Source organism: Tasmannia lanceolata, unplaced genomic scaffold (genome assembly GCF_043159265.1).
Source record: "Tasmannia lanceolata isolate RefF3 unplaced genomic scaffold, GAP_Taslan_0.1 ptg000005l, whole genome shotgun sequence".
NCBI classification, from domain to species: Eukaryota; Viridiplantae; Streptophyta; class Magnoliopsida; order Canellales; family Winteraceae; genus Tasmannia; species Tasmannia lanceolata.
Genome location: NW_027518682.1, coordinates 4,191,243 through 4,219,037, shown reverse-complemented (window position 1 = coordinate 4,219,037; position 27,795 = coordinate 4,191,243). Strand labels below are relative to the sequence as shown.

General features: G+C 43.5%; 1 protein-coding gene across 1 annotated transcript; it reads left to right on the top strand.

Annotated features, from left to right (window-relative positions):
- Positions 1–634: 634 nt before the first annotated feature.
- Positions 635–26,557, top strand: LOC143877145 (uncharacterized). The gene is made up of 3 exons (XM_077379012.1): positions 635–1,885; positions 25,552–25,810; positions 25,937–26,557. Exons 1-3 carry the CDS (start codon positions 861–863, stop codon positions 26,108–26,110), a joined length of 1,458 nt encoding a protein of 485 aa, XP_077235127.1. The 5' UTR covers positions 635–860; the 3' UTR covers positions 26,111–26,557.
- Positions 26,558–27,795: the final 1,238 nt, after the last annotated feature.

Sequence of the window (27,795 nt, the reverse complement as noted above, 5' to 3'; positions counted from 1 at the left end):
GGAGTTCACTTCATAGGATGATCCAAACCGTTCATTTGTCGTGCCACAACATAAATAGGTTGTACCCCATAAACCATCTCAATAGGATGATCCTGCAAATGTTTCCTGAAAAAAATCGTCGAATCTTCCTTCGATTTCTTACGAGAGATATCCAGTCGATCAGAATGGAAGTTAAATAGGGTCTTTATTCCCGTTGTGTCCTCCTAAGAAGGAGTGGCCACATAAGCGGTTGTTACACCCCCATTTAAGGGATAACTAAAAGCACCAGCAGAGCTATTCTTGTTCTTCCCACAGCACTAGGAAATATGAAACCTCTCTATAGACAGAGGGTTAAGTTCATACTATATAAATCCGTGAAATTGGCCTTGACAAATCCCATAAAACAAACAAATAATGCCAGTTGTGACATGTTATGTTTAAATTATAATAATATAAGAATAGGTACTCTTGTCAAATTTCAATAAAAAATTAAATAATCAAGGGTACTCTTGTCAATTAAAATAAAAACTTAAATCATCAATGACATAATTATCTATTTAAAAAAGGAATGGCAATTTCGTATTTTATAAAAATTCTAGAGCCTATTCCAAACTGCCATTTCTAATGAGTCTCTTCTATCCCATATTCCCATCCCCTTGCTCAAAATTAAAATCAGACGAAAAACACCAGAAAAGGTCCAAAAGAGAAAGGAAGAGATAGGGCCCTGATAAAGTGATAAAGAAGGTGAAAAAGAAAAGGCAAGAGATATTATAAGGAGAAGAAGAAAAAAGAGAGAAGAAAACTGTATAGAGATCGAAATCTCAAGAGGGAGAATTGTAGAGGGAAAAAAAAAAAAAACCTTGTCTTCTGTTCATATGTAAATGCATCATAAGAAATCTGAACTGCAAATCGGAAAAGGAAGTAGCGGTATCTCTTCCGATTTCAATCCTACACCGCCCCTCCTTCCTCTCTATCAAAAACAACCCCAAAACCTTCTTCAAACCCTAATCCATCAACCCCAAAAAAACCCATCTCTTCAAATCCAAATCCCCCAACACAATCAAACCCAAACCAAACAACAACAACAACCTCCCAATGATGGTAATCCCACCCCCTTTGTCTCAACCCCTCACAAAAGACCCATAATGAATAACCCAACCTCCACCCTTCCTCACTCCCCAACCCTCTCCTCCCTCCACCACCACCACCACCACCACCCCAAAAATGATAATGCCACCCCCTTCAAAATCCTCCGCGGCCTTCGCCTCCATCTCAACCTCCTCCTCTTCCTCTCATTCCCATCCTTCTACTTCTTCATCTCAAATCCCAACCGTTCATTCCTCCTAGACTTCATCTCAGCCGTTGCTTTCTCCGCCGCCCTCTTAATCTCCCTCAATCTCGCCCTCCCTCGCTTCCCCTCAATTCGTCTTTTCCTCCGCCGTTCTTTCCCTCTTAAACTCTCAGCTTCTTCTCCCCCTCAAAACCCTGTTCTCTGGTCAATTGGATCCAAGCCCAAATCCGAAAAACGGGTCAATTCCGGATCATGGGTTCAGGTCTATAACAATGGAGATGTCTATGAAGGTGAATTCCACCGCGGAAAGTGCTCTGGAAGTGGAGTGTATTACTATTATATGAGTGGGAGGTATGAGGGAGATTGGGTAGATGAGAAATATGATGGGTTTGGGGTCGAGACGTGGGCGAGGGGGAGTCGATATAGGGGGCAGTATAGGCAGGGTTTGAGGCATGGTTTTGGGGTTTATCGGTTTTATACGGGGGATGTTTATTCAGGAGAGTGGTCTAATGGGCAGAGTCATGGATGTGGAGTTCATACCTGCGAGGATGGGAGTCGCTATGTTGGGGAATTCAAGTGGGGGGTCAAGCATGGGCTTGGGCATTATCATTTTAGGTAATTGAGATGTTGTGTTCTTTGATTTATTTATTGGGTTTTTATTTTTGCTTGACTGGATTTGGATTTTTGAATGAATCTGAAATTAGTAGGGGTGATTGAATCTGTGTTGTTAGTATTTGAATCGCGGTTATTTGGTTTTTTCGGAGTTTTCTTAATTAGAATTGTTGGTTGTTCTGATTGGGATTTATGGTTCTTTGAATTTGGATTCATGGACTTTTTTTTTTTTGGCATGTGGGTTCTTGGTTATTTAATTTGTGTTTTGAATTTTGGATTTGTAGGTGTTTAGGTTATTGAATTCAGGCTCTGTATTTCTTGGATGCTTGAATTTGCATTATTTAGTTTGAGTAATTTGCTTTTAAATTTTGGGGTTTCCAGTTTTAAGGATTTTTGTAAAGTTGGCTGATGGGTTTTTAATCTGCAACGGTCTCCAAGCTTGTTTAGATTGTTTTTTTTTAGGTTTCTGGTTTGTTGAATATGAGTTGTTTGTTTTTTTTACCATTATTTGCAGTGTCTATTTCATTTTTTTTCCATTTCCCATTTATAATTGGAAGGTGGCAACTGTCTGGTGACGCGTTGAAAGTTTCATCTGTATTTGCACTTGGTTGCTTCTAGGATGGAATTTACATCAACTAGTTGCAGGTCAAAGACAAGTATTTGATTGTTTACTTGTTACATCAGCGTGGCAAGGTTCTGTGCTGCCATAGGTTTGGAGCATGATGACTTGTATGATTCTAATATCAGCTTGTTTTTGTGTTGTGCAAGATACTCTATATGTGTCTTCTAAATATTACTTTTGATTGCATCATGGCAGAACGACTGACATTTGAAATTGTTTTCTATTTCCCTTTGATTAATGGTCATAGGATGTTAATGGGGCATACAGCTCAGTTGAAGAAGAAATATTTCATTAGGAGGTAGAGACAAAAATTGGTTACGCTATTTGTACTTTTGCACACAGAAAACTTTTTAAAGCTAATCTAATGGAAGTTCTTTTTGATGCACCTTTAGGATTCTAAGTTGTTTTACACAGCATGTACTATTCTGTACCAACATACAAGTACATCACTACCTTTTCTGCTGTCTCTGAGATTAGTATCTATTTAATTCAAAAGTACATTATATGACCTCCGCTAACAACCTTTTGGAAGCACTAACACCTCCATGAACTTAGGCATCTTTTGATGCCCCTAAAAATTATTTGCATATAATTTAATATGCATATAATCTTGTTTGGATACAATCTTGAATGCTAATGTTACTTATTATACTTATGAATCGATCTTTGTTAATGGCTTGCTAGGCATTAATGTCCAATTGGTAAATAAGATTAGCTTAAAATAGTCATATTTGCAGATAAGGACCAATCATAATGCCTGTGTGCTTTTATCTTTTTCAAGCTCTCAGTGGCCCTTTTAACTCTCTCCCTGCTACATCATTGCAAATCTCTCTGCTTGTTTTTCCTTGGTAAGCACATGAAGCACGAGTTGATCATAAAACTTTTCGCAATCCAAAACCTCTTTCAAAAGTGAGTTCTATTTTCAATTGTTACTTTAATGGCTCTGCCTAGGCATGTCAAATCTTGAATAACATCTAATGTGGAAAGAGGCAAAATAACTCCATTAATCTCATACTAGGGTAGATTGCCTAATATGCGAAATATGATGAATCACAGCCCCAAATAGCAAAAATGATCATAGACAAATACGAATAGGCTCAACTGCTCAAGTACTAATACTAATTTTCTTTACAACTAAAATATAACACAGTCATGTGCATATGCTAACTTCCTCCCCTTTCTAATTCTATCGGATGTCAATAAGGGAGAATTTCTTGATAGGAAACCAGTTGTCTATGGAAGCCATAACCATTGTGAACAAGTGTGTTGTCAGTAAGCCTGTGAATGAATATCTAGGGAAGATGATGGTCCCCTCATTGAGTTTCTCACATTTAAATGACAATCAAACCAATATTGCTCATTCATGGAAAACTGGACTCAGCCAATTTTAATAGTACTAAGGAGTCAAAATATATTGCTGTAGGCGAGGACAAATATAAAGCTTAAAGAGAACCTCTGAATGCCTTCTTTTAGACAAACACATTGATTCATTAATAGTATTCGTCTACAGCGTAGTTTGCATCTAAACCACATTGGGGTAGTGTTGTAGAAGAAGGTTATGTTCTTATCTGGGACTTTATTGAAGATTATCGTTTTGTGAAGATCATAAATAAGCTGCTCGAGTAACTTTTCATCAAAAGTCACACCAGTTTCCTCCTTTGACAAAAAAACATGGGTAATGTATCCCTCTCCATTTGTCTCCTTTGTAAATCTTGGCTCTTCTTATGCGAGAGACCAGATGTTGGTGACACATCCTAGGATTTAGCACTCCACCTAATCTTTACCTTCTTCAAATGGGAATGCACAAGTCTTCAGAATAAAATGGCTTCCGAATGACTATAAGACAACTGTGTAGTGATCATACATGGATTTATGAAGTACCATCATAAGAACAGGGAAGCAGTGATCCCACTTTGTAGACACCAAAAAAAAGCAGTCTGATCTATAAAGGATAGGTGGTAATGGATTTAAAGATTTTCCTATACTATTAAATATCAATCAAAGGGTAGGAACAAGAAATTGTATGTGTTGTTCGATACATTAACTATCCATTCAACATCCATATTGTATGGTGCAATACAGTGTTTGCATTGGATAATATGTTACGGTATGTGTCAGGTTTTAGAGCCTTTTGATCAACTATTTTCCCCAGTTTAGGGCCGTTTCTTCTTTCTCATTGCCATATGAAGATTTGAAACAATCGAATGACGATATCATTGACAACCATATGGAGCTATTGGATGATGAGATTGAGAGGGATACCCTGCTTATGGATGTTACTCAGCAGATAGTGATTTCAGTGGAGGATAGAGAGGCAGAGACCCTCATACCCTTTACGAAGGCAAAAAAGAGAGAAGCTCTAGATAATCAGAAATTGAGAGGCTTAGGGCATGTTCTGCAAGGCTTCTCATTCTCTCCCAAAAAGTCGTGCGGAAACGAATTAATGAGAATCTCAGAAGAGACTGTCGCTCCAAAGAATTTGATCTTTTAGCTGCAAAATAAATCGAAAAGAGGGAAACTGGCTTTGTGGGTTGGCATTGCCAGACGGGATTTTTGAGATTTTTGCTTTTTCTCATTCTGCCAAATGCACCCTTGGCTAGAGTGAATTGTAATAAAAATGACTTGCAAAGCTCTTCAATTTTTGGCTCAATCAGAGTGAACAAATTGGAAATCATGGGAGGTTCTAAAACAGGTTGCAAATGAAGATGAAAATCATGTCTTGGAACTTAAGGAGGCTGAATTCTAGCTCGAATGTCTGGGCTATTGTAGACACCCCATTTTGACCGTGCCCTAAACCCTTCCAGTTTTGCAAAAATCCCCATCAAATCAATGAGTTAGGGTCCCAAACTTAACCCTAGGCTAGCTTTGGGTCCCAGCTAGGTCCCCGCAAAATTTCGTCGAAATCCGATCGCGTTTGCCTAGCCAACGAGCTAAGACGGTGCTGTAGTGTAAATGCGCAGAAGGGGGGTGATTTATCCTGGGTGGGGCCGAACCTGGGCCGAATGGGACAAAGGTTACGGGCGCGCCTTATCATTTGTTTGTGCGCCCATCAATGGTGGTGCCAATATCACTCCCCTCTATTCTTGTAAAAAAAAAAGTAAAAAGCTCATTTAAAGAGGAGATGGGATTTTCAAAAAAAACAGCAGAGAGAGAGAGAGAGAGTAGAAGTCGTCGGTTACATATATAAATATATATATATATATATAATATAAAAAAAAAAGCGAAGTGGCGAGTTGGATTATATGAGATTTGGGTCTCACATTTGGTGGGTCCCTTTGCTGATAAAACACAAGACACATTTTTTGAGGACCGGAAAGAAAAGTCAAAAAAAAATGCCTCATGCTTTCGGCTTGTGGGCCAGAAATCATGCGAAGTGCGAAACACGTTACACCCACCAACAAAGACTACCTCCTAATTCTTGATTCCAGCGGAATTCACGGGGGTTCTTGTATTGTTTAAAGGCTGTAGTCTCGGGGGCTGCAGGGGGGGGATTGGAGGTTGAATTCCTCTCTTCTAAAAAAAAGAAAAAGAAAAGAGAGCTGAAGAGCTCTCTCCTCCGCCAGAGTGCAAAATTTCTCTTGGGTTGATATTTTTTTTCCTTTGGTTTTGGGGGAGGGCTTTGAGCCTTTGATAGCAAAGAGGTTTTCAAGATACACCAAACACCGTCTTCTCCGGCAAGCCTCCCCACAACCCATCCAACGGCAGCGGGCCCCACACAAGCACACCGACTCCGTCAACATCTTCCTGGATCTTTTGTTCCTCCTATTATAGCCGGTGTAAGTTCAGTTTTTTATTTTATAATTAGTCATTCTTGGCACTACACGATACACCACAGTAGCGGGTCCCACAGTGGGTCCCACAGCGGGTCCCACATCAGCAAGGTCCCACAGCGGGTCCCACAGTGGCGAGTCCCTCAGTGGCGGGTCCCACATCAGCGGGTCCCACAGTGGGTCCCACATCAGCGGGTCCCACATCAGTGGGTCCCACAGCGGGTCCCACATCAGCAGGGTCCCACAACAGCGGGTCCCACAGTGGGTCCCACAGCGGGTCACACAACAGCGGGTCCCACATCAGCGGGTCCCACAGCGGGTCCCACAACAGCAGTCCCAGCGGGCCCCACAACAGCGGGCCCCACAGCGGGTCCCACATCAGCGGGTCCCACAGCGGGTCCCACATCAGCGGGTCCCACAGTGGGTCCCACATCAGCATGTCCCACAGCGGGTCCCACATCAGCAGGGTCCCACAGTGGGTCCCACATCAACGGACCCTAGTAGCGGGACCCAATGCCAGCGGGCCCCACACAAGCATACTCTGTATTGGCAGCCACCTCATTTTTCTTTTTATATATATGTCAGCCCCCTCATCTTGATATTGTCAGCCCTCTTCACTTTAATAATTGCAACCCATTTCATTTTGGTTTGGTACAGCCATCTTCACTTTAATAATGGCAACCCATTTCATTTTGGTATGTGCAACCCTCTTGCAAATGGTGTTAACACCCTTATTTGTCCTCCATCTCTTTAAGAGACATGCCTTGTCTCATTAGCATATCTTTTTTAGAATTTCCAGTTCGAGAGTCAGTCCTACAGTCAGTCCAGGAATTTTTCCTGTCATCATAGGGGTTAGGATTCTGTCCATCCTCCCATCAAGTCGTGATCTTTACCCGCTCCTGCAAGGTATAGGATGCTGTCCAACCCTTGCCGAGTTATTTTCCTGTTCGTCCCCCTGCAAGGTATAGGATGATGTCCAACCTTTGCGGGATTCCAGAAGTCTCCCTACCCTTATGATGAAAGGATTTTATTCTCTGGTGTCAAAAAAAAAAAACAACAAAAACATTTCAAAAATACTTGAAAACAACAAAAACATTCCAAAAACACTTGAAAACAACAAAAACATTCCAAAAACATTCCAAGGAAGTGGGCCCTGGATCCCATGCTGTGCTATGTTGCAACGGATAACCAGAGATATAAAATAGGGTTCGTGCCTGATGACGGATGGGGAAGGGATTAGGCGCCCCCAATTCGCCCAAGTGCTAGCACCTGGTCTCTTATGCCATTTATTATTAATTTTGAAGAGTTTTGGGCGAAAATCATGCGAAATGGGAACGAATATCTCCGAGATAACGTCTAGCTAATCATGTGTGCTTCTTATTCATCTCCGAGACATGCATGATTAGCTAGACGTTATCTCGGAGATATTCGTTCCCATTTCGCATGATTTTCGCCCAAAACTCTTCAAAATTAATAATAAATGGCATAAGAGACCAGGTGCTAGCACTTGGGCGAATTGGGGGCGCCTAATCCCTTCCCCATCCGTCATCAGGCACGAACCCTATTTTATATCTCTGGTTATCCGTTGCAACATAGCACAGCATGGGATCCAGGGCCCACTTCCTTGGATGGCGACTCTTCTTTGTTTAAGGTACGCCTCGAATCTGGGCTAGTCCCCAGCCTGTGGAACCAGATCCGGGACGGGCGTGGAGGACGGGCCCCCGCGCGAGTCTCTCTAGATCGTCCACGTGAAGGAGAGCCCCACCAAGGAACTCTCGAAAGAGTGCCCCTCACAGCATGAGCGGCGATGTAAAGTGAGATACCTCTCGATTCGGGGACTAGCCCAGATTCCTAACTCTAAAACACCCTAAATATCTTGGACAGACTCCTAACTCTAGGGGAAGATCTTTTTGAAAAGGTTTTGAAGTTTTTTGTATTTTTGGAAATATTTGAAATGTTTATTTTTTAAAGGTTTGGAGATTTTTGTATTTTTCTGGATTTTTGAAAATGTTTATTTTTAAAGGTTTGAAAGCTTATGGAAGTTTTGAAGTTTTTTGTATTTTTGGGAATATTTGAAATGTTTATTTTTAAAGGTTTGAAAGCTTATGGAAGTTTTGAAGTTTTTTGTATTTTTGGGAATATTTGAAATGTTTATTTTTAAAGGTTTGGCTGGACCTGGGATGTGGACCCCAAGCTGCACTACGTACCCTGTTGAAAGGGATCAAGCCAACGTAGTTCGGACGGAATTCCTAACTACTCTGCACATGACTCAAGATTTTTTGAGATTTTTGATTTTTCAGATGTTTTTTGAATTTTTAAGTGTTTTTGGAATGTTTTTGTTGTTTTCAAGTGTTTTTGGAATGTTTTTGTTGTTTTCAAGTATTTTTGAAATGTTTTTGTTGTTTTTTTTTTTTGACACCAGAGAATAAAATCCTTTCATCATAAGGGTAGGGAGACTTCTGGAATCCCGCAAAGGTTGGACATCATCCTATACCTTGCAGGGGGACGAACAGGAAAATAACTCGGCAAGGGTTGGACAGCATCCTATACCTTGCAGGAGCGGGTAAAGATCACGACTTGATGGGAGGATGGACAGAATCCTAACCCCTATGATGACAGGAAAAATTCCTGGACTGACTGTAGGACTGACTCTCGAACTGGAAATTCTAAAAAAGATATGCTAATGAGACAAGGCATGTCTCTTAAAGAGATGGAGGACAAATAAGGGTGTTAACACCATTTGCAAGAGGGTTGCACATACCAAAATGAAATGGGTTGCCATTATTAAAGTGAAGATGGCTGTACCAAACCAAAATGAAATGGGTTGCAATTATTAAAGTGAAGAGGGCTGACAATATCAAGATGAGGGGGCTGACATATATATAAAAAGAAAAATGAGGTGGCTGCCAATACAGAGTATGCTTGTGTGGGGCCCGCTGGCATTGGGTCCCGCTACTAGGGTCCGTTGATGTGGGACCCACTGTGGGACCCTGCTGATGTGGGACCCGCTGTGGGACATGCTGATGTGGGACCCACTGTGGGACCCGCTGATGTGGGACCCGCTGTGGGGCCCGCTGTTGTGGGGCCCGCTGGGACTGCTGTTGTGGGACCCGCTGTGGGACCCGCTGTTGTGGGACCCGCTGACGTGGGACCCACTGATGCGGGACCCGCTGATGCGGGACCCGCCACTATGAGACCCGCTGATGTGGGACCCACTGATGTGGGACCCACTGTGGGACCCGCTGTTGTGGGACCCTGCTGATGTGGGACCCGCTGTGGGACCCGCTGATGTGGGACCCGCCACTGAGGGACCCGCCACTGTAGGACCCGCTGTGGGACCCTGCTGATGTGGGACCCGCTGATGTGGGACCCGCTGTGGGACCCGCTACTGTGGTGTATCGTGTAGTGCCAAGAATGACTAATTATAAAATAAAAAACTGAACTTACACCGGCTATAATAGGAGGAACAAAAGATCCAGGAAGATGTTGACGGAGTCGGTGTGCTTGTGTGGGGCCCGCTGCCGTTGGATGGGTTGTGGGGAGGCTTGCCGGAGAAGACGGTGTTTGGTGTATCTTGAAAACCTCTTTGCTATCAAAGGCTCAAAGCCCTCCCCCAAAACCAAAGGAAAAAAAATATCAACCCAAGAGAAATTTTGCACTCTGGCGGAGGAGAGAGCTCTTCAGCTCTCTTTTCTTTTCTTTTTTTTTAGAAGAGAGGAATTCAACCTCCAATCCCCCCCCTGCAGCCCCCGAGACTACAGCCTTTAAACAATACAAGAACCCCCGTGAATTCCGCTGGAATCAAGAATTAGGAGGTAGTCTTTGTTGGTGGGTGTAACGTGTTTCGCACTTCGCATGATTTCTGGCCCACAAGCCGAAAGCATGAGGCATTTTTTTTTGACTTTTCTTTCCGGTCCTCAAAAAATGTGTCTTGTGTTTTATCAGCAAAGGGACCCACCAAATGTGAGACCCAAATCTCATATAATCCAACTCGCCACTTCGCTTTTTTTTTTATATTATATATATATATATATATATATATTTATATATGTAACCGACGACTTCTACTCTCTCTCTCTCTCTCTGCTGTTTTTTTGAAAATCCCATCTCCTCTGTAAATGAACTTTTTACTTTTTTTTTTACAAGAATAGAGGGGAGTGATATTGGCACCACCATTGATGGGCGCACAAACAAATGATAAGGCGCGCCCGTAACCTTTGTCCCATTCGGCCCAGGTTCGGCCCCACCCAGGATAAATCACCCCCCTTCTGCGCATTTACACTACAGCACCGTCTTAGCTCGTTGGCTAGGCAAACGCGATCGGATTTCGACGAAATTTTGCGGGGACCTAGCTGGGACCCAAAGCTAGCCTAGGGTTAAGTTTGGGACCCTAACTCATTGATTTGATGGGGATTTTTGCAAAACTGGAAGGGTTTAGGGCACGGTCAAAATGGGGTGTCTACAGATGCCCCTCTTTGGCAGAGCGCGCTTGTCGCGCGAATGTCAAAGCTGAACAGACAACACATTTTGACTGGCCCAAGATTTCGAACAGAAGGGATGCAAAAGGGTGACGAGATGGATCGACGAGACACATTCTCATCGAGAAGGAATGATAAGATGAATTGACGAGACAGAATCTCGAAAAGAAAACTGAGATGGACTCTCAAGTGGTAATGAGACAGACTCTCACACAATGCAGAATGGAATGATTAGACAGCATCTAATTAAGCCATTCAGGGATTTGGAGATTGTAAAGCGGAATGATTAGACAATATCATGATCAAACCTAAATTGGGATCTGAGAAGACAGCATCTTGACAGATGAACGAAGCGGAATGATTAGATAGTTATCATGATCAAACCTGGATTGAGATCTGAGAAGACAGCATCTTGACAGACGAACGTTGCGGAATGATTAGACAGTTATCATGATCAAACCTGGGATCTGAGAAGACAGCATCTCGACAGATGAACGAAGCGGAATGATTAGACAGTTATCATGATCAAACCTGGATTGAGATCTGAGAAGACAGCATCTTGACAGACGAACGTTGCGGAATGATTAGACAGTTATCATGATCAAACCTGAATTGGGATCTGAGAAGACAGCATCTTGACAGATGAACGAAGCGGAATGATTAGACAGTTATCATGATCAAACCTGGGATCTGAGAAGACAGCATCTTGACAGATGAACGAAGCGGAATGATTAGACAGTTATCATGATCAAACCTGGATTGAGATCTGAGAAGACAGCATCTTGACAGACGAACGTTGCGGAATGATTAGACAGTTATCATGATCAAACCTGAATTGGGATCTGAGAAGACAGCATCTTGACAGATGAACACAGCAGAATGATTAGACAGCATCATGATCACACCTGAATTGGGATCTGAGAAGACAGCATCTTGACAGATGAACAGAGCGGAATGATTAGACAGTTATCATGATCAAACCTGGATTGGGATCTGAGAAGACAGCATCTTGACAGATGAACGAAGCGGAATGATTAGACAGTTATCATGATCAAACCTAAATTGAAAATTTGATTTGAAAAATGCGTTCAAGTTTTCTCAACTCCTGATTCGTTAAAACCGATATCTCAAATATCAATGCATGCTAGGTATCTTTTATGGTCTGACTTTCGTCAGGACATAAAAGATGCCCCTAGTAAAATTTCGCTTCCAGTTCAGGAGTCCTAACAAAACTCAAACGGATTCAAGCATTCTTTCACGAAATTCGGGTTACAAAGATTTTGAAGGTACAAGAGACTGACTCTTATTGAAGGGTCTACCACATTTATACCAATTGCAGGGGCTCCCGACCTCAAAGGCTTTCAAAATGCACAAGAGACTGATTCGGCTTGAAACACTTTCAATTTTCCACCAGCTGTCAGAATTTCAGGTTACAATGGTTTTCAACCCCTAAGCAGACTGATTCTGCTTGACATATCTTCAACCCTCCGCCTGTCGCAGGAATTTCAAATGGGCCTGAGAGCTTGCCACGCTTCTAGACCATGTATAGGTCATTTCGCCTTCTAAAGATGCGACTGCATTTTCTGGTACCTGTTACCCCAGCTTTTTGAAAGGATACTGGACCAAACAGGTCAATTTGGGACACACCTGACTCGACTGAGTACATGACTTTGACTTGACAAAGAATGACCCTGACGACTGCTTGACAAAGGACTTTTGGTGAATACACGACCGAGTTACAAGACTGACTTTCAAGAAAGACAGAATCTGCTTCTCAATTTGATAATTGTTTTAAGATGGTACAGCTTACCACTCTTGGAACTCTTTGAATACCGTGTTTTAAGGTGATTTCGCCTCTTTCTGGTATTTAGTCATGGTTATTATACCCTTTGGATTGCTCGGTTTTAACCCCTAGCTTAGCGGAATATCAAAGGAAGCCTTGCCGGCACTTTTCAGACCTTGAAGTGATGCCGATACAGGTACGACGTCTTGCTAGCTTCTGAAACTTAGTCCTTTACGAGAAGTCACTGCCATGACCGGACTGCCCTTTTGGGTTTTCAATCTGGCGGACCGCTTGCCTTAATTTTTGCCTGGACTGCCTGCCCTTGCAGGTTTTCCATCCAGCAGGCTCTGCACCCTGATTTTTGCCTAAGCCGCCCTTTCGGGTTTTCAACTTAGCGGGCGAATGACCCTAACTTTTGCCTAGACCGCCCTTTCGGGTTTTCAGTCTAGCGGGTCTAAGACTCCATTATTCTTTTCTTTTCTTTTCCTGTTTTGCCACAAACCTTTGCCTTATCACACCAGGAGGACTTCTAGGTGGGTTAGGGTTTGAAAGAAGTGGATTAGGATATTTGCATTGACTGGACCGAATCTGGACCCTTCCAGATAGCCTACGTACCTCCAAAGAGTGAGGATCAGGTCCGCCTAGTTCGCCCTTTGGGGTCTTTTGGTTGAGATTGTTTTGATTTGACTTTTTCTCTCATCCACAGATTTGAAGGATTTGCTTTTCTTTTCTTCCTTTTTTTTTTTTTGAAAGATTTGACCGAACCCGACTTTGTCAGGTTGCCTACGTACCCTGTGGAAAGGGATCAGGTCATGGCGTAGTTCAGGCTTTGCATCTTTTATGACGCAAGTCATAAAAGATGCCCCTGGTTTTGAATGTGACAAAGAAATTTTGATTATTGGCTCAAAGGGTTTGCAAACGGTCTTTGACTTTCCCTTCTTTCTTTTTTTTTGAATGGGATTTTTGGCTTTGAAGCTCAGATCGACCAAGGACGGCCTCCCGGTGTCTCAAGCATAATACTTTTTAAGTTGATCAAGGTTTGTGGGTTCTGTTAGTTTTTCACCATTTTGATCAAGGAGTCTGACGGCTTTTCCAGGCAGGACTTCATCGACAATATAAGGACCTGACCAGTTTGGCCTGAACTTTCCTCGGGGATCATAGACCGGTGCCCTGTAGGACTTCAAAACGAGGTCACCCTTCTGGAGATCTCTGATCTTCACCTTCTTGTTAAAGGCTTTCTCAATTCGACGCTGGTATCCCTGGACGTGATACAGGGCTCTGAGCCTCTTCTCATCAATCATCTGCAACTCCTGATACCGGGCCCTTGCCCACTCTGATTCTGGCAAATCAGCTTCCATCATTACCCTTAACGAAGGAATTCTCAGCTCAACTGGTAGGACCGCTTCCATCCCATACACTAATGAATATGGCGTAGCTCCCGTAGAGGCCCTGATCGACGTTCTATAAGCCCACAAAGCATATGGTAACTTATTTGACCAGTCCTTATACGTCTCTGTCATCTTGCTGATGATGGCTTTGATGTTCTTGTTTGCGGCTTCGACGGCTCCATTTGTCTGAGGCCTGTATGGTGAGGACTTGTGATGCTTGATCTTGAACTCCTCACAGAGGTGTACCACTTCTTTCTTGAAGTGCGATCCATTGTCTGAGATCAGCTCATGCGGTACCCCATATCTGCAGATGATGTTTGTTCGAATGAATTTGGCAACTGAGGCTGAAGTCAGCGATGCGAAGGATGCGGCTTCGATCCACTTAGTGAAGTAATCGATGGCTACCAGGATGTACTCATGCCCACTTGAAGATTTTGGAAACACCTTTCCAATAATATCGATTCCCCAGACTGAAAACGGCCACGGCGAAGTCAGAGAATGTAACTCAGAAGGCGGCACATGAATGAGATTCGCATAAACCTGACATTTATGACACTTTTTCACAAAAGCAAAGCAGTCAGCTTCCATGGTTGGCCAGTAGTACCCAAGTCTCAGGATCTTTCTCGACAGCATCTTCCCGTTCATGTGAGGCCCACAGACTCCTTCATGCGTCTGCTCTATGAGATTAGCTGCTCGATCTTCATCTACACAAAGAAGTTGGATTCCATCAAACGACCTCCTGAAGAGCTCATTGCCACAGATAATGAAGTTAGCCGCCAACTTCTGGAGAGATCTCCGCTCTTTTCCTGACGCTTCAGGGGGGTGCCCTTGGCCTAAAATGAGATTCTTTATATCAATGTACCAGGGCTTTCCATCTGGACATCGTGCTGCTATCTCTATAGCGTTCACATGCGCTGGAGCCCATTGTAACCGCACTGCTAGAGGCTGAACTTCCATTGATGCAGAGATATCTAACATTGAGGCTAGCGTAGCCAAAGCGTCCGCGAAATGATTTCTTGTCCTCGACAGATGAGTGAATGTAACATTCTTGAACCTCCTGACCAGGGAATCCAGGTGCGTGTGATACGGGATCAATCTATCCTCCTTTGTTTTCCATTGACCATTGATCTGACAAATGATCAAGATCGAGTCCCCAAAAACATCTATCCCTTGAATATGCAGAGCCAAGGCTGCTTCGAGACCAGCAATGCAAGCCTCATACTCGGCCTCATTGTTGGTACACTTGAACTGCAATTTGATGGACACAGGGATGTACTCTTTCTTCGGAGATATCAACACTGCTCCAACTCCTTGACCTCGGTTGTTCACAGCACCATCAAAATACATCAACCATCTGGTGCTTTGGACCTCCTCTTCTACAGCCATGATCTCTTCATCAGGAAAATCTGCCGTTAGAACGGCATTCTCATCTATAGGCGCATCAGCCAACTGCTCAGCTATCACACGCCCTTTAACTGATTTCTGGGTCACATAGGCAATATCGAATTCAGACAATAGCAGCAACCATCTGGATGTTCGCCCGGTGAGAGCGGGCTTCTCGAACAAGTACTTCAACGGATCCATCCGTGAGAGTAAGAGAACCTTGTTCGATAACAGGTAATGCCTAAGCCTCTGAGTTGCCCAAACCAGTGCCAGACAAGTCTTTTCCAAGATAGAATATTTGATTTCATACTCCAGCATTTTCTTGCTGATGTAGTAGATAGGCTTTTCTTTCTTCGACTCAGGGTCTTGCTGGGCTAACATGCAACCCATAGCTGTGTCAGTGACAGACAGGTACAGCAACAGTGGCTGGTCCGGGATAACTGGTGACAAGATAGGAGGCAAAGTTAGACATTGCTTGACTTTCTCAAATGCTTCCTGACACTCATCATTCCACTTCTTTGGAGAATTTTTCTTCAACAGCTTGAAGATGGGTTCACACGTCATTGTCAACTGGTTTATGAACCTTCTTAGGTACTGAACATTTCCCAGGAAACTACGGATCTGCCTCTCGGTCCTCGGCGGCTCCATCTCTTGGATTGCTTTGATCTTTTGAGGATCTACCTCGATCCCTCTTTCGCTGACCATGAATCCCAACAACTTCCCTGAAGTGACCCCGAATACACACTTGCTCGGGTTCAAGCGAAGCTTATACTTCCGGATCCTTTCAAAAAACTTCCCCAGGACTATGGCGTGCTCTGGTCGAGTCTTGGATTTAACGATCATGTCATCGACGTAAACCTCAACCTCCTTGTGAATCATGTCATGCAATAAGGTGGTAGCCGCCCTCTGATAGGTTGCCCCTGCGTTCTTCAGCCCAAACGGCATCACTTTGTAGCAATATGTTCCCCATGGAGTGGTGAACGCAGTTTTTATCATGTCCTCAGGGGCCATCTTGATCTAATTATATCCGGAAAACCCATCCATAAAGGATAACAAAGCGTGACCAGATGTATTATCCACCAGGAGATCGATGCTCGGCAAAGGAAAGTCATCCTTGGGACTTGCCTTGTTTAAATCTCTGAAATCCACGCACATTCTGACTTTTCCGTCCTTCTTGGGCACCGGTACTATGTTAGCCAGCCATTCCGGATATTCAACTACTCGAATGAAGCCCGCATCTAACAGCTTCTTGACTTCATCATGGACTTTCAATTCCCATTCTGGTTTTAATTTTCGAAGTTTTTGCTTTTTCGGCTTGGCGCCTGGGATTAGGGGAAGACGATGCTGGACGATGTCTTCGCTTAATCCCGGCATGTCATCATAGGACCAAGCAAAAACTTCTTCGTATTCTTTAAGCAAAGTGATTAATTCTTCACGCTCCTCCGGGGATAACGTTTTGCCAATCCGTATTTCCCGGATTAAGGTTTCGTCACCTATGTTGACGATTTCAATTTCTTCTTCGAGTGGTTTAGCTCGACGCTCCTCCTCCTGAGTAATCATGTGTTTGATCTCAGAGGGAGTTTCGTCGTCGGCATCCCTATAAGAGGGGGAGTCTTGATCATTGTTATTAGTTTTATCAATTTGAGAAGCAGAAACAGAGACAGGAAGATACTGAAACGAGTCCTTTATTTCATTCATAGAATCAAAATTCTCATCATTGATCAACTGGCCCACAGCAGGCTTTACAATATGCTCAAAAGGAAAGTTTGCATTGTCAACTGAAATGCTGACACTTGACTCAACTAGACTATGTATGGACTTTGCAGTATATTCCATAACAGACTCATCTTCATAGACCACATCTATACTGGAGGACTCGCCACCCACACCAGGAGTGTCTAAGCTTCCTAAGGTACCTGCATCCAAAGAATTGTTAGAAATAGCAGACTTTATATTTGACTCGGAAACAGACACATACTCAGAAACTTGAGACTCTTTTGGAGGAACATGACCACACTGAAGAACTAATTGAGGAATGACCTGAGAAGTCCAGTTATCAAGGGGTACCTCAGATGGGGTAATTCGGCCATTCGGATTCAGGAAGCGTGCATCTTTTCCGATCATAGCAATGACCGGTGCCTCAACCTCGAAGAGGGAGTCCAGAAGCTGCGACTCTAAGTTCTTAGCCCAATCAGATTCCTGCTTTTCGACGGCTACAATCTGTCCATGGAAGTACTCATCTGGCAATTCATCAGTGGAGAAGATTTCAAAACCTGGTAACTCTTTTCCAGACTCATCAAACCACGGCTCGGGAAAACCATAGAACGGGCGATCGGCTCCTTCTTTCCTGTACTTACCATTCATCAACAGACTGAACGGCCCCATAGGCAGCTCTAGGCCCCGACGACGCAGCTCTGCCTACTTCAGCATGTACTGCTTTCTCTCCTTGATCTCTTTCTGGGTGGGTTCATATCCTAACCCGAACAAATTGTTTGCGACCTTCAGCTCCGGCCACTCAGTTAAACCTTGCAGGCTTCTCCCCAGACCAGTTCCAGGAATATACCCATACTTGCGCATTATTCGGGCTACCTGCGCATTTGTACTGGACATAAACAAAATTTCCTCATTCATGGCTTCTTCCATAGTAATGGTTGAAACTTCAAGTGAAAACCCAGTCAGACTGACATCTATGGTGCTTGAACCGATCTGCTCTTGGGAAATCTGCCCAACCTCTGGTTCTGGATCCCCTCTAACAGTGATAATTCTATTATTCTTGATGAACTTGAGCTTCTGATGGACAGTGGAAGGAACTACTCCGACTTTGTGAAGCCAAGGTCGGCCGAGAAGGAGAAAGAAAGAGGTCTTGATATCTAGAACTTGGAATTCTACGTCAAACACTTCACCTCCGATCTCAATTTCGGTGACCAAGGTGCCGATGACGTCTCTCCTAGTCCCATCATAAGCTAGTATCCCCTGCTCCGACGGAATATAGTCATTCGGCCCAAACCCCAAGGCAGTAGCGGTGCTCAAATGACACACATTCAGAGCTGACCCGTTGTCGACCAAAACCTCTGGCACTTTCTTCTTATTGCACACGATGGTAATTTTGAGAGATTTTGTGTGATATTTACCCTCCGGAGTCAGATCTTCATCCGAAAAGGACACGGTCATAGCTGATCTGGTCATGGATACGAGCCCAACCAGCTCATCAGGGGTTATATTCACAGACACCTGTGCTGTATTCAGTTCGCGAAGTATAACCTGACGATGTTTAGGTGATGACATCAACAGACCCCAGATAGAAACATTGGCTTGGGTCTTCCTAAGCTGCTTCAACAGAATGTCCTCATCTTCCTCATGACTCAGCCTCTGATTCTGGTTTTCAACTGCTCTGGCGATCTCAGCAGGATTCTCTGCTCTCAACTCAGGAGGCTTAAAGAAACGTCCACCGCGGGTAACATGGCGAACCTCATCACACTGATCGTTCAACAGCAGCAAGTCCTCATCTTCAAGCTTAAGGACATATGGGACTTCGCTTTTCTCCTCCTTCCCCTCGAATCTGAGGACATAAGGACATCCAGAGGATTCCCCAACTTCTTGCGCAGAGGACAAGACATAAGGCTCTTCGCGCTTTACTTCTTCATCATCGGATTCCCATCTCAATATATACGGCTCATCAGAGATAACGGCGCATATACGAGAATGGTCCAGGACAACCTCTTCAGTGAGAATAGCGTAGACATTTGGAGGAGGCATAGTATGCGTCGGCAATGGATTCCTGGTGACATTGGGAAGAGCTTCCACCACAATTTCTTTTGCCTCGATCTTATCCTGGATCCTATGCCTTAGTGCCAAACATCTGTCAGTCAAATGCCCAACACTCTGGTGATATTCACAGTACTGATCTTTTCTCCAGTATTTCGGGAGAGGATTGGGAACTTCCCGGGGTTCTAGTAGAGTGATCTTCTTGTCTCTCAACAGCTTTTTGAGAGCTACAGATAGGGAATAAGGTAAAGGAGTGAACTGTCTGAGCTCATTTCTTTCCGGACGAACTCCTCCGGGACCTTCTCTCCTAACTGGACGAGCAGTATTCACGTTGTTAACTTCCTTCGGAGGTGCCATAGGCCTTTTTCCCTCTCTGACATCTGAAGTGGAGGCCCTAGTTCTCAGGCCGCCCTTAGCCAATATGTCTTCGATCCTAGTCCCGGTCTTAATCAGGTGATCGAAGTCATTGAAGTACTGGATTGACATATGGGGAAAGTAAAAGGGGGAAAGGTTCTTGACGGCAATCTTGATAAGATCGTCATCCGGTAACTTGTGGGTCATTTGTGCTGCCTTTCTCCTCCATCGCCGAATGAAGGAAGTAAAGGTCTCATTGGGTCCCTGCTTCAGCGATTTCAGGTCCCTTTTTGTCACATCAATCCCCTCTTCCATGGAGAATTGCTGGACGAATTTGTTGGCTACACCTTCAAGGGTCCTGCTTTCTTCTGGTTTCAGATGCAAAAACCACTTCTTCGCTGTCCCAGTCAAAGTTCTAGGGAACACTAAAGCAATCTGTTCTGGGGATAAACCGTGCTGCTGCAACAAAGGAATGACTGACTTGAGATGGCTACGAGGGCACCCCATTCCGTCGTATTTGTCAAAGTCTGGCATTTTGAACTTGGGCGGAAGTACGACCCCTGGAGCTATCATGAATTCAGACATATCCAAATTTTTGAGACCTTGGCACTTCATGGTTTCCATATCCCGAGTCAGCTTCTCAATTTGGTCCGCCAGATCCTGTGCTTTATCAGGATTTCCCAAGTCAGGGAGACAGTTCTCTGCTGCATATTTTCCCTCATCAAAGTCTTCGATTCCAGGCAATACAGCTGGCCTGGGAGAAACGAGAGGAACGGAAGGTATAACTGAAGGCTGCTGATTGGCCGGGTCTTTAGAGGTAGAAAGACGATCATTTTTCAGGAGGGCTATATCATCCTTCATGGCACTCAGCTGAAGAAGAATAGCCTTCATCATCTCATTCGTATCAGGACTGTTGTTACCGGTCCCTTCCATTGATTCAGATGCACGTGAAATGGGTGAAAGAATTTCTGGACGACCAAGGAGAAGCGGCGCAGGAGAAGTAAAGGATTCTGGGGAAAAAGAAAGTCTATTCAGCCTGGAATCTGAAGACTGACGGGACCAGGCCGGTTTTGAATTGACTTTCTTGGGAGCAATGATGTCCTGCTAAGACTCCTGAATGGAAGTTAATAAGTTAGATTGCACATTTGATAATTGAAATCAGGTAGCTTCCACAAATAGAGAGAAAAGAAAAGGAACACACTTTGCATTGATTAGATCGAGACAGGTTACAACGACAACGATTGGCAACATAAAAATTGATGAAACTTTGAATCGCCAACTGCTTATAACATGTATCAAGTAAAACTCTTTTCTCTATATTTTCATCCATAATGAGACCGGGATTACAATCTTTGACTTTGATTATGTTCCAGTAAAACAAGTGAAGACAGTAGAGAAATGATAATTTCATGCCGAAAATACTCATGGTTCACCAATCCGAGCTTTTCGGCTTGCAGGCCCTCCAGACATTCCTTCCTTCCGAAGTTTAGACACGAAAGCAGATCTCCTCTCCACGATTTTGTCTCTCCAAGCAGCTACTATGGATGTAATGAGATCAGGAGTAAGGTCTTCACAGTTAGGTGGTGTGATAACCTTCGGATCACAAGAGCTTGCATTAATCTGGCAAGGGAAACACAAAGGTGCATAGAAAGATGATTTTTCTAAACCCATAAGATAGACGAATGAGTATGGGTAGGTGCTGGTGATTATTTTTGGACAAGATTGACTCACCCAATGAAATTGGTCCTCCCCTACATTCTGCAGCCAATGGCGCCACTCATTAAGCTGGGGTTGCTTAACCTTCACCTTCCAAGAATGAAAACCCTTGAGGGTGTACTCAATGCTGTTTTGTGGCTGAAGGATAGTGAGTTTCTCACATAGCCACACATATAACAGCTTAGCACATCCGAGAAAATTGTCCTGCACCTTTTTACCAGCAATAAGGTCTAAGCCATAAAAGGTTTCGGCTAGCATTGTAGGGACAGGATTCCTCCCCTCATTTATCTGATCTACTATTGTCAACAAAGTGAAAGGGGCGGTGCTAGAGTCTCTGCGAAGGACATGGCGTGCAAAGACAGCAAAGACTAGAGCATTACGTCGACATTCCTGAAAGCGGGAGTCAGTTGGATCGACGTTTTTGGAAAACAACTCAATGAGGGTCTGAAATTGCACATTTTTCTCCGCTAAACAATGCAGGGTTTTCACAACCTTATTTTCGAATAATCTGCAAAAAAGGTCATGCGGGGAGCCTATGCTTGAAGGTCGGATCCAAAGTTCCCCAGGAGGAAGCTCTAACAAGGCACACCAATCTTCGAATATAGGACAAAGTTCAAAAGACCCAAATCGAAAGACATGGAAGACAGGGTCCCAACATCCAGCAGCTGCTTGAAGAAACTTCCAATCTATACCGCGACTGTTCAGATGAGTAAATGAACCGATGAAATGCTCAGCCGCACTCCTTTCTTCACACCTTAACGGAAAAGATTTAACAGTCTCCGCTATCCATCTAACAAATTATTCGCCATGATCTGACCTATCATTCAAATAGGACAAAGATCAGGAAGGAATATGAATAACTGTGCGCAGACAAATGACAAGGCTAACTCAGTAATCAGTTTTATGAAAAGGATACCGTCTGAGACAATGAATTTTTCATCCAAGATGAGAGGTAAACAATAGATCAGAAAAATAGACCACGGCCATAAGATGACAGAAGTAGGTCATAAACCGGATCTAAGTCTGGCGTTGAATACCAATAACTTTACGATCAAGAGGATCAGAATGGTAGACCATGGCCATAGGGACAGCGATAAGCTATCGGCTAGATCTCGAGGTGAAACAAGTATACAGACGAACATATATCACCAAAAATGGGTTCTAAGCTAAATCAAGGCTATACCTGGGAATTAGGAGAAGGAAAACTGACTCTAAAGAATAGCCGTCATGCTCAAAATGTGCTGCGAAAAATTCAACAGCATAACGGCTAGACAAGAAAGATAAGGTGAACTCATGGTTTAACTAACTCTGAAGAGTAGCGGTCATGCTCGAAACATTCTGGGTAAAATCCGACAGCATGACGACGCTAGAAAGGATTCCCACAACTCAACCCAAGGTATATGAATAGCGGTGGTAAAAACAACTCCTAATCGGAAAACGAAATAGGGCTGTCGCAGAAAGGTGAGCAAATGAAGGACTGACCATAGGTGAGAACTCATGACAACGAGTCAAATCCCCCTAATCAACAGATCAAGGACAAAGCAGGGCCAAGGTAATGGCAAGCAAAAGGCCACTGATCAGATCCAGATCTGAATAATGAATGGGTATAACTGATTGAAAAGAATGAGGGACTCTAACTAAGAGGAGAACCCTATATAATCAGTATACAAATATACACATACACATATCCTAACCAGGGGCACCAGCCCTAATCCTAATCTAGCGGAGTCAAGGAAGTCTCGACTCAAGACAGAGTGATGAGTGTACTAGGACCGTGCTGTAGCCATGTAAAATGAACTACCCTAGTCTACAAAGGGGACGGAGCTCCTAAACTCTAGGCTTGACATGTGTAAGCAACACATGTCCGACCCTTATATGAATGCAATATACTTATATAAACATAGGTACTTCCTAGTTGGGTTTCACTAAGTCAGTAAGTATATACATAATATATAAAACAAAGTAGGGCTCCGGACTCAATCTATCGGGTACTATGCGTATGAAACATACTTAATATGTATAACAAAAGTACGCCCAATGTTATACATAGTATGCTTCATTGCCCATCGGCTGCTGTAGACAAAAGTACGCCCAATGTCTACGGCTGCAGCACCGGCGCATAGCTTGGAAATAGATTCAACAGTACCATCAGGGTGTAACAACATCCCAGTCGGGCACGCACTGAATCTATCCCGTGGAGCCAATAATGATGAAAAACAAAGAAAGAAATAAACAATAAACAATATGATAATGCATGATGTGCAGTGTGTGAATCCCTTGTTTTAATTACGCACCTACTTGGTGCCCCTGGATTTCTAACGATAAAGTTCCCATTTAGCTTGATTTTGACCCAAATTTCTTCAAAATTAATTAAAATGGCATTTTTACAGAGTTAGGCAATGTTTCAACGTTTCCCCAGCAGAGTCGCCAGCCTGTGGACCCCGATCCGGGACGGGCGTGGAGGACGGGCCCCCGCGCGAGTCTCTCTAGATCGTCCACGTTCCCCGAATCGAGAGGTATCTCACTTTACATCGCCGCTCATGCTGTGAGGGGCACTCTTTCGAGAGTTCCTTGGTGGGGCTCTCCTTCACGTGGACGATCTAGAGAGACTCGCGCGGGGGCCCGTCCTCCACGCCCGTCCCGGATCGGGGTCCACAGCTATCTGAAATTTGATAACCTCTTAAAATTTGGAGGCCTTGTGTTTGCAGGCAACGAATGAGATTTTCTATAATTAGTTGGTGCGAATTTGGTGGGTACTTGTGAACTTTTACTAGATCTTCCACTTGTCTATTGGAAAACCATAGGGTATGATGATTGTCTGTTATTTGGAGCTTTTGTATGAGGAAAATCACAGTGAACTACCATTCAAAAAAAATAAAATCACAGTGGACAAATTCTTACTTTCGATTTGTCTTCACTCGCTGCACGATGTTTTCACTCACTGCAAAACATTTTCAGGTGGAAATTCTCATCTATTTAGGGTCCGAACGATTCGAAGCTTTGTGCCTATCTTTGGTTTGAGATTAATAGCATGACATCTTGGGTCTGCTTCCCTAGGTATATGGTAGGGGATTTTAATACTATCCATTTCAGGGATGAGAAGACATGTCAGGCTAAGGTAACCTCCAACATGACCAATTTCAATCTTCATTTTGTGGACCGTCCTTTGGAAGGACTAAAATTCACTTGGACCAATAATCAGCCTGCGTTAGTTTTGGACCAGTTCGATTGTTTTCTCTTCTCTTTGAATTGGGAGGATCATTTTCAAAATGTTTTTCCAGGAGGCCTATCCCAGACCAGTGTCTCATCTTTCACCTATCGGTCTTGGACAAAGTGTTCTCAGGGGATTTCCCCCTCCCTTCAGATTTGATAACATTTGGCTCAAGGTTCCAGGATTCAAAGACTCTTAAGGATTGGTGGGTTGGTAGTGAGAGTCATGGATGAGAGGTCTTTAAAGTGGTAGACTTAAATTCGCCTGGAAAAATTGAGGAATGGAAAAGAGGTACTTTTGGTCCTCTTAAGAAGGAAGATATTATTGCCAAACTCAGGGTCATTGAGGAGGTATTGAAGAAAGAATCTTGGATGCAACTTCTATTACTCGAAGAGTCGTTTTAGGTGGGGTGCTTGACAAAGAGACCACTCAAAATTCTGTGGCTGAAAGAAGGGGATGGGGATACCTCTTTTTTCACATAATGGCTTCTTCTACATCTTGTATTGAAATACCATATGGGGAATTTGGGTAGATGGCCTCTTTATTGGGAATGAACCGGCTATGGCAGAAGCTAACATCAACTTCTTTTTCATGTTGTTTGTGGGGGGGGTAGCGGTTGGTGTCCTAAGATTAACAGGTTATCTTCTAGGAGTATTTCTGACCCGGAAAGGATCTGCCTTGACAAGGATTTTGAGGAAGAAGTTGAGTGTTTTTTTTTTTTTTTCCCCCTATGGATCATCATGACAAAGTTCCCTGGTCCTGATGGTTTTACTATGACCTACCAAGAGGTGTGAGGATAGATTAAAGATGATAGTTTTGAGGTCGGGAAGTGATATCTACTCTATCTTCCTTTGATATTCACACTCCTCTCTTTAATTTAAACTTCTCATATTGGCTGTTATCGTTTCCAAAAGCTATTTGGATATCTTTAAAAATGATGTTGACATACAGCACAGCACCTGTGATCAATTGTGTTATGAACATACAGGCCTCATCTCCTTTACATCTCTTTACAGATATCCAACAATATGTAGTGAATCTACCCTGAATCCCCACTTTACAAAATATGGAATAGTGTATAATCCTAACTAGTTTGGGACAAAGGCTTAGTTGAGTTGAGTTGAGTGTATGATTGATACATTTTGTACGGGCAGGTTCATATCCAAATATACTTACTGATGCCCTGCTGATGTATGCAGAAATGGGGACACATACTCCGGAGAGTACTTTGCAGACAAGATGCATGGATTTGGTGTCTATAGATTTGCAAATGGGCATCTGTACGAGGGAGCCTGGCATGAGGGAAGGAGACAAGGCCTTGGGATGTACACATTTAGAAATGGAGAGACTCAGGCGGGTCATTGGCAAAATGGTGTCCTTGATATTTTGAGCACTCAGAACACTCACGTGAGATCTCCAGTCGCTGTTGACCATTCTAAAGTACTTAATGCAGTCCAGGTAACAGAGTTTTCTATTCCTTTTAGTAAATAATTTGGGAAATAAACTAAAAAGGAACAAATGCAAATACGAAACAAAATGTGTGGAGTTTGCTAATGGGTTGTTTCTGATGGGTTCTTTAATCAGGAAGCCCGAAGAGCTGCAGAGAAAGCATTCGATGTAGCGAGGGTCGATGAAAGGGTAAACAAAGCAGTAGCTGCAGCCAACAAAGCAGCGAATGCAGCAAGAGTTGCAGCGGTAAAAGCCGTCCAAAAGCGAATGCATAACAATAATGAGGACATACCAATTCCAATCGTCTGAGTCTTCCCAACGATCGAGAAGAGCGTTAGCTTTCCGATGAGAACAAGCTTGAGATCGTGGCCTTATGAGACCACCGAGTGGAGTTTTCCGGGGCACGGTACAGTGCCAAACTTTTTTCCTAATCCATTTTTCTTTTTACTTTTACAAGATGAAGATGCAATGAAGAGCAGCTGCTTGGAACCACATTCAGTTGTTTTTGAAGATGGCTGATCGAGGAGCAGGTTGGTAACTCTTCTGCGTCGTCATGTGTATGTACATAAGAGTGGGCGATGTAGAAATGGAGGTACCAAGTAGCTGCTGTCTTTGTTGGTTTCTTTGTTTTGCTTTTTTTCGTTTCCTGTAAAGGGTTTGTTGCAAGTGCTGGTAGCCAGGTCAAACCTCAGGCCAGCCCTGTGTTGCTGTATGTGAACTAAGGCTTTATAATGAGATCTAGGTAGTCACGAGGCATTCATGTTTCTTATTTTCCTTTTCTTCTTTTTATTCTCTAGTCTGATAGGACAGGGGGCAAGAGGGTTTACAGAGATTATCTTAATAGTGTTGGCTGTGCTAAAGAGACAGGGTCTCGCAGAGAGGGAGTAAGAGGGTTTAGACAGATTACTGAGAAGAGTTTTTGAGATTACTGAGAAGAGTTCTTCCATTGGTTCAAATCCAATTGTCACATTCTCATGCGTTTCTTCCTGCAGCAAGAACACTGCAGCACAAACAGCCATTATAGTCCTGCAACATTCACTAACCCGCCCAACCATCTTGATGCCAGGAACCCCACCTTCAGATTTCTCGTTGAAAATTGCAACCGATGATGCCAATTTATACGTGCAGGCAAATTGGAAATGTGGTGTATCCTAGAAGATAGTTATAACAAAAACATAAAATGAAAAGAACATGGCTGACATAATAGCCTGATGGGGCTCCATTGTGACCACCGGAGCAGCCCAGCCTCTCTGGAGAGCAGGTATAAGGCTGTGCACATCTAGCCCTCCCCAGACCCCGCAATGGTGGGATCAGGGATAAGGCTGTCATAATAATTATAAAAAAAACATAAAATGAAAAGAACATGGCTGACATAATAGCCTGATGGGGCTCCATTCTGACCTGGTGGTCACGGGAGCAGCCTCTCTGGAGAGCAGGGATAAGGCTGTGCACATCTAGCCCTCCCCAGACCCCGCAATGGTGGGAGCCTCGTGCAGTGGGCCCCCTTTTTAAAGAACTATTATCAAAGAAAGATACCCGAGAAGCAACCCAGAGATTGAGATGATCAAGAGCACAGAGCCGACGGGGCTCTATTAAACCAGGGTGTAATAGACCGTTGAGGCCACTTTATTCGTAATCTACTAAGCTTAGGTGGATCACCGCAAACTCCATTAGGAACCAATAAACTCAGATCCAACCGATCATTGAAAACCAAATGCCTTTTCCTTCGGTTTGTAGCTTGTGAAGTTTGTAAAGCAACACCAGATTAATGTGCATCATATTGCAAACTTAGTTAGAGGCATATTATGTAAGCTACCCTCATGCGGATGGCTAAAACTCAATTTTTATGGAAGTGCAAAGGATAAATCGGGCCTGGCCGGCAGGAATTGGAGGAATCATCCATGACACAAAATGGCACTACTATATTTTCATATTCTGGTCCAGTTGGGATATTTGAATCAAATGATGCAGAAGCAAGAGCTTTATCGTATGAT

What these genes read in the sequence shown, in the direction of transcription:
- LOC143877145 (XM_077379012.1), top strand. Translation starts at nt 861, where the DNA reads ATGCATCATAAGAAATCTGAACTGCAAATCGGAAAAGGAAGTAGCGGT. An exon ending in CTTGGGCATTATCATTTTAG is followed by an intron (nt 1,886 to 25,551) that starts GTAATTGAGATG and finishes TGATGTATGCAG; the next exon opens with AAATGGGGACACATACTCCG. An exon ending in AAGTACTTAATGCAGTCCAG is followed by an intron (nt 25,811 to 25,936) that starts GTAACAGAGTTT and finishes TTCTTTAATCAG; the next exon opens with GAAGCCCGAAGAGCTGCAGA.